The following is a 7,640-nucleotide window of genomic DNA, read 5'->3' on the forward strand; positions in this document are numbered from 1 at the left end:
CGCAACTGTATGGTTCTAGTTTTGTCAATTACAGATTTCTGATGCAAACAAAGTTCGGTTGTACAGAGTTTTGAAAGACCACCCATCAAACTGATTTTATTTTTTTCCTTACATTCTCAACTTTCCAACCAGCTACAGCTTCTGTCAAGCACAATAAAATGACAAAGTAAACGAAGCTAATCCTAGTTGATGCTTTGCTTTCTTGAAATCGGATATTTAATTCTTATGGTCCTAACTAAGTATTCAAGTTCATTCCACAAAATTATAATTCCTGTAACAACCCCAATTGCCAATCGCAACTGTATGGTTCTAGTTTTGTCAATTACAGATTTCTGATGCAAACAAAGTTCGGTTGTACAGAGTTTTGAAAGACCACCCATCAAACTGATTTTATTTTTTTCCTTACATTCTCAACTTTCCAACCAGCTACAGCTTCTGTCAAGCACAATAAAATGACAAAGTAAACGAAGCTAATCCTAGTTGATGCTTTGCTTTCTTGAAATCAGATATTTAATTCTTATGGTCCTAACTAAGTATTCAAGTTCATTCCACAAAATTATAATTCCTGTAACAACCCCAATTGCCAATCCACATCCAAATCCAATGGACATGGCTGTCCAGTCAAATTCAGAACCAGAGTCCTCTGTCTCCATTGGTGGTGAATGATCTACCACTACATCATCCTCGCATCGCTTTGACAATGGAAATCCACATAATCCCAAGTTCCCCTCATAAGAGTTGTTTGTAAATGTATCAAACTGAAGGCCTTGTGGTATAAGCCCCTCAAGAAGGTTGTTTGAGAGGTTCAAGACTGCAAGAAATGTCAGACTCCTGAGCTCTGGAGGAATTCTGCCAGCAAGCTTGTTGCCAGAGAGGTCCAGTGACTCGAGAGATGTGAGCTTTCCAAATGATGGTGGAATTGAACCTGTGAGACTATTGGAAGACAAGTTGAGAACAATGAGTGACCCAAGATTCCCAAGAATCTCTGGTATTTCTCCTTCGAATCTGTTGTGTGAGAAATCAATGGCTTTGAAAACAGTGAAGATTCTAACTAATTTCATTTCTAGTCCTTTGTTCATCACTGTCACTGAGTCTTGATAGTAGCCATCTCCCACGTACTTAGCCTCAGATTTGTTCTTATTTCCGATGGCCATGGCTTTCCAAGATGAAAAGTATTCTGCAGGCAACTTTGATGTGAAATTGTTGAAGGAGAGGTCGATGATACTAAACTTGGCGAAGGAAGCATCAATCTCAGGACGGCCGATGGAGCCATGGAATTTATTTGCCCGCAGAACGAGAACCTGCAATTCAGGAAGAGACCCCAACCAATGGGGGAATGTATCCTCTATCTGGTTGTTTCCAAAATCCAGAACCTCTAGCTTTAAGCAATTAACCAGAGACTTTGGCAATTGCCCTGTAAGTTTATTGCCATTGAGGTCAAATGTTCTCAAACTATTTCCTTTTGGAAACTCAAAAGGGATGGTTCCATGGAAGTTGTTCCCTCGTAATTTCAGCACTGAAAGGGAATTACTGAAGTTGCCCAAACATCTGGGTATAGGGCCACTCAGCTGGTTATCAGACAAATCAAGGATTTGAAGAAACTTCAGTTTGCAGAGAAAAGAAGGGGTTTCTTCAGTGGCCATGTCATTTGATGTAATAGGGAGCAAAGCTTGTAGCATATTAAGTTGCCCCACAAGGATAAGGAAGACTGTATTAACAAGCAGAGACATGTTTCTTTGTGGAAAAGCGTTCTCACAGTGTAGCAATCAGACTCTGTTCATCAAAACAGATGGTTACCAGAGGAAACACTACTGATTAAACTAGGTTTCCATCACTTGTTTCAGGGACTAAACATAGTTTCACAGATTGCAAGCAAAACACAAAACAGAGACTTGGATTTCCATATTACCTTGGCTGGATTCTCCAGTCCACAGAGTCTTCTTCGCCAGTACAGGAGATGGAGAAAGAAAATTTTCCCTTTTGAGCTACTGGTCTGTCTCAGAAGATCTCATAATTTAGGTAGCCTGCTCTGTCCCCAAAGCTTAAAGAGGAGCTTCTCCGCACCAAGAATCTGAGCTCTGCTTGTAAGCTGCCTGCATAGGGTAAGAAGGCCAGAACCAAAAAGAATCAAACAACCAGTCAGAATTGGAAGCTAATTATTTGAAAGGAATTTATATCTAATCTTTGTGGAGGAATCATATACCCTAGTGATCCCGTGAAACACGAAAGTGGTGAAGAGATGTTTTGGGCACATTCTATTTTTAATAAGGACACTACACAACACCAATTCTCAACGAAAGATAAGATTATTTGTTGAACTCTGCCACCGTAAACACAAACAGGGGCATCTCTTCTGTTTTTCTTTCCATTGGAATGTTGTGGGTTTATCAAAAACAAAATTAGCCAAGTCTTTGAAGGACTCATGTGAAGGTTCTTCTTTATTTCCTGTGTCACCATCCAGCGAGAACGAAAAGTCAAGATCTACAAAGACTTGAGAGATCCTCTATCACACAGTAAAAAAGTAAAAGAATGAGAAGTCAAGTCTATGATATATTTTTTGTTAAACAGTTCGATAATGAAAAGATAGAATGATGGAGCACATCATCCAGAACTTATTCCTTTTATTTTCAGCCTATTTTTATTTCAATAGGCAGCCCTGAAAGAATCGGTAAAAAGTCTGAATTTCATGTTTTGGGTTCAATCAATAAAAAAGTCGGATGATCAAACCCAAACCCATTAGTCTAAATTCATGTCCAAACCTGACTTAAAACTATGGTGAGAAATTGGGGCGATTCTTTGGTTCAAGGGTTGGAACAAAAGTTGAAAAGGGAAAGAATAAATTTTTATGTTGCATTCTTCGTCACAAGCATCAGTCACGTGGGTACCACCTTGGGGAAGGCCTCTAAATAGAAAACCAAATTAAATCCATTCAAACTTGTCTATATATTGACGTAATGATGGATTACAAATCAATAGTTTGATTTCAAGCTTTCAGTTATATTACTTTAATTTTTGTTTTATATTGAAAAGAACTAACGGAAAAGTATGGGCAGCCAGACAGGCCCACGGCAAAATTCTGATTTTCACTGCAGATTAACAATAATTTAAAATGTCATTTACCCCATCCTATGCATCAATGCCTGTCTGTGAATTGATATCAATTCCGAGCTGACACCTACCTTAAATATATGCTGAGTTAAACCGTCATTCACCCAAGAACTAACAGCCTCTAGGGCTGCAAATGAATTCCAAATTCAATATTAATGTCAAATTCAAACCCGATTATCTTGAATATTTTTTCCAAGTCTGATTAAACAATTTCTTTAATGAGAATGGGAAGCCAGAAATGACGGGCAAGAAGCCCAAGTCTGAGGCCTCAACACAGATAGCCCAAATTGGGAACAAAATGAAGCTTTGGAGAGATTCGGACAAGATAAGGTAAATCTGCCTTGAAGGAGTAGGAATAACATCCTGTGCATACTCTTCAAAATAAATAGAATGTAACTGAAGCTTAGCACAAAACTTTAATGGGTTAGGGTTCAGATTTTGTCAAAATTTCAATGGGCCCAAGTCTGAAACAGGTTAAACTGTCAGAAGCAACAACAGTACGAGCATAAAAGAGCGCTCCTGTACATTCCCGAACCACCACTCCTATGGTTGATTTGGAGGAGGAAGTTGCTCTCTCAAAACTGACTTTCCAAACACCGGGATTTGTGTACAATTTTCAATCTACTCCGCGGTGAAGTTGAATTTGCGACTGCAAGTCAGCAATTAATGCCTCCGCTTTATGAAGAATGGCAGAGACTGAACTGTTGTGATCGATTTAAGGCGACCTTACATAGGGTGCAACTTGGTCGGGCCCAGCCCGAAATTTTACACAGGCTGATCTTAGATTTTTTATTTTCGAGCTGGGTTCAGGCCCAAAAGGTCAGCTTTTTAATTTTTGGATTGGGCCTGGGCCTAGTCCTACTCCTTAAGTAGTCCGAGTTTGGTCCGAATCTGACCCAACTATATATACATACATACATATATATGTATATATATAATTTAAGAATGGGTTCATTGACCAATCCAAGTCTAGCCCGAGCCTTAACCCAATCCAAGTGCACCATATTATAATGCGGGTCGGGCTCTGGTTAAGAAAATCGGGCTTGACATTAGGCTCAGGCCTTAAGCCCAAATTTTAGGTTTGGGCCCAAATTGGCCATAAACCTAACCCAACCTGCCCAACTTGCACCCTTAACCTTACATCTCCCCTTCCATATTTCCTACGAGTATTCGAGTCCGCGATCTGAGCACCCATGGGTGCATTGGATGCATGAACCCACCAATCACAGGCGGCCACCAACTTTTAACGGGTGTTCAATCGTTAGCTCAACAAACTCGGTTCAAACGCCCACAAAAAAACAAAACTCAAAAAATAAGGTTCTTTTGAAAGTTTAAGATCAATCGAACTCTCCCCTCACCATCTCTTGTCCTCATCTCCTCATCTCCTCTGAGCCCTAACCCAAACATCCCATCGGCCACCTTCAGAAGCCCATTCCAGACCCCATCCCACCACCACAGCTCCTTGCAACAAGAACACCATGTTCGTCAATCCGGCCTCATGAGCCCCCACCAAAAACACTACATTTGTTCAACACCCCAGAAAGCTCTCATAAATTCGCCATCTAATCAGGTGAAGGTCTAGTCTTCATTCACAAACATTTTCATTCTTCTGTGCGAAACAAGGACTGGATTCAGTGTTCTAGGGGGTTGAACACTAGAAAAAAAAAGTTGTGCAGCTCGCACACCTGAACGTTTGATGAATGTGAATGAGAAGACTTATCATGGGATGTAAAATGATTCTAATGCAAACTTCTAATGGTGGGACAAATTCCTAAAAAAAGGAAAAAAAAAAAAACTAACATCTTATTATGATAAACATAAGTAATAAGTGCAAGGGGGCTAAACGACAGATAATTGACTGACATCAATCAACCGAAACAAAAAAATAAAAAGAGACATAAAACAAGAAAATAGATTGGAGAAAGAAAAAGAGACAATTCTATAACCAAGTTTAATCTCTATTATACTATTTAGAGAAAGAAAAAAAGAAAAGAAAATAAACCAGAAATCATCAAGAAAATGGAAGAATAACCATGTTGCGATTTAAATAATTAAAAAAAAAAAAACTTGAAAGAACGTTCATTAACTATTAGTTAAAAAAACAATTTTATAACCAATATACCCTGAGATCTGCAAAGGATATCCATTCAAATAAAGAAAACGGACCTTCGAAATACTTGCGAAGGTTGCCTTACTACTCGAAACGTAACATTCAACATTTCTCAAACATGCAACCAAAACCATTGAACTCCATTGCAACTCTTGCTGCATTTCTTTGGATTGAGTGATCCCCAAGTTTTAGAATGAACTTTGGTCCATTTTGGTGACCAAGGACGTTGGTGATATAGCCAAATGGTGTGGAACGACTGCTGAATGTTTGTACATTTCTGCTATATTGATGATATTGTTTCAAGAAGGCTTTATACTTCTTCTTTTGAATTAAGGCATGACCCAAGGGTGTTGTTTGGCTTGATATGGGGGACTCTAGGGACACTGAAGAGTGAGTGGAGAGGTTTTGGGACATGGGTAATGGCTGTGGGAGCTGAGCTCTCTCCCTAAGCTAGCTTGTGTCTAGGTTAGATTGTGTGTCTAGGATGTGAGAAATGGGTGATATTTATAGATTTTTTGAGAGGGGAATGGAAGGCTGAGATGGGTGATAAGGGAGATCAATGGATGATGTTTAAATAGTTTTTGGAGGGAGATTGATTGACAGAATGGGCTGTCAAGACAGCTTTGTTAGATATTCTCTCAATCAATCAAGACAAAGAGATAAAGATTTCACCAATTTACCTAACTTGGACATTCCAAGTTTAGGTGATTGGCTTGATTGATTGGAGGCTATAGCTAGTCAAATCTTAGATTTTTAATATGTTTACAAAGGCTGAGGGGAGTTTTGGGTCGTGGAATACCCTAGGTTCGAAGTTATTGTGAAGAGGATTCTAAACGGAGGGCCTAAATCGAGTATAGCTTCGGGTATCAAAATGAAGGGGCTAAAGGTGTCGGAATTGGACGATCTTGGTACCATTGGACTCGGTATTTCGAGTTCTATCCATTTATAAGGTTGGATTTCAGATTTTACGGGATTCAGGATTTAGGATCAGAGATGATCCCGATCAGACGATCGGAATCGGTTCCAGTTTCAGGTCTTGAGATGAAAAGGTAAGTGGTGTCGGATTCGGGTGATCTTGGTGTCGTTGGATTCGGACTTTTGGGCTCTATGAACCTATGGTCTTGAATTTTGGATTTGATGTGAAATGAGGATTAGGCTTAAAATGACTCCGATCGGACGATCAGAATCGGTTTTGGCTTCAGGTCTCAGGATGAAGGGGTAAACGGTGTTGGATTTGGATGATCTTGGTGTCATTGGATTTGGATTTTCAGGCTCTACGTACCTATAGTTTTGGATTTATGATTTGGTGTGAAATGTGGTTTAAGGTAAAAATGACTCTGATCAAACGATCAGAATCAATTCCGGCTTTGGGTCTAAAGATGAAGGGGTAAACGGTTTTGGATTTGGGTGATCTTGGTGTCGTTAGATTTGGATTTTCAGGCTCTATGCACCTATAGTTTTGGATTTCTGATTTGGTGTGAAATATGGTTTTGGGTCAAAATGACTCCAATCGGACAATCGGAATCAGTTCCGACTTTGGGTCTAAAGATGAAGGGGTAAGTGTCGGATTTGGATGATATTGGTGTCATTGGGTTTGATTTTTTGGGCTCTACGTGCCTATACTTTTGGATTTCTAATTTGGTGTGAAATATGGTTTTGGGTCAAAATGATTCCGATCAGACAATCGAAATCAGATTCGACTTTGGGTCTAAAGATGAAAGGGTAAACGGTATCAGATTTGGATGATATTTGTGTCATTGGGTTTGGTTTTTTGTGCTCTACGTACCTATGGTTTTGGATCCTTGAGGCCCTAACTTTTGTAAAATTCCAAAAATACCCCTAAGTCGACCGCGGGATTAGTTGAAGCATGCTTGAAGCTCAAAGTGCTGCCGAAAGACTGAAGAGCGCAAAAATGGGGTGTCTAGAGGTGTCAACCCTGAACCACTCTCAGCAATTCGATTTTGCTTTAGCAAGTTCAGTTCAACATCCTTCAGTGCTTGTAGGAGTGACACGATGTTGGAAACTGTCTCCGACATTGCAGCTCCTTGTAGAGAATTCTGGCATTCTAGGGCTTGAATTCGCAAATTCAACTCAAAGATTTCTTGGAGGAGCACTTCCCGCTCTGAATTCCAACACGATTCTTCACAAATCCATCATTGCTCTTCGAGGGGCCACAGTTACTCTTCTCCGAACCATCTTAATTCTTCTCTATCCCAATCCGACGGATTTGAAGAGGACAAAGAAGTGAAAGCTAGAAGAATCTTAAGACTGAGTGAGGAGAACTTGTAGACTTGAAACATGATGAATTTGAGCTTTGGAGGGTTTTGAAGCCCGTGAGATAGGATCAAAGGTGGCTGAGGAGAGTGGAGTCGGAGAGGAATGGAGGATGCCATAGAAGGCCAAATGAATTCCAGAGAGGAAC

At 39.9% G+C, this 7,640-nt stretch overlaps 1 protein-coding gene across 1 annotated transcript; it reads right to left on the bottom strand.

Annotated features, from left to right (window-relative positions):
• Window positions 1-248: 248 nt before the first annotated feature.
• Window positions 249-2,797, bottom strand: LOC104598313 (receptor-like protein 32). The gene is made up of 3 exons (XM_010260329.3): window positions 2,204-2,797; window positions 1,910-2,093; window positions 249-1,773 (listed from the first exon to the last, which is right to left on the bottom strand). Exon 3 carries the CDS (start codon window positions 1,728-1,730, stop codon window positions 477-479), a length of 1,254 nt encoding a protein of 417 aa, XP_010258631.2. The 5' UTR covers window positions 1,731-1,773; window positions 1,910-2,093; window positions 2,204-2,797; the 3' UTR covers window positions 249-476.
• Window positions 2,798-7,640: the final 4,843 nt, after the last annotated feature.

Source organism: Nelumbo nucifera, chromosome 7 (assembly GCF_055504915.1).
Source record: "Nelumbo nucifera cultivar China Antique chromosome 7, China Antique-T2T, whole genome shotgun sequence".
In the NCBI taxonomy this organism is placed as follows: domain Eukaryota; kingdom Viridiplantae; phylum Streptophyta; class Magnoliopsida; order Proteales; family Nelumbonaceae; genus Nelumbo; species Nelumbo nucifera.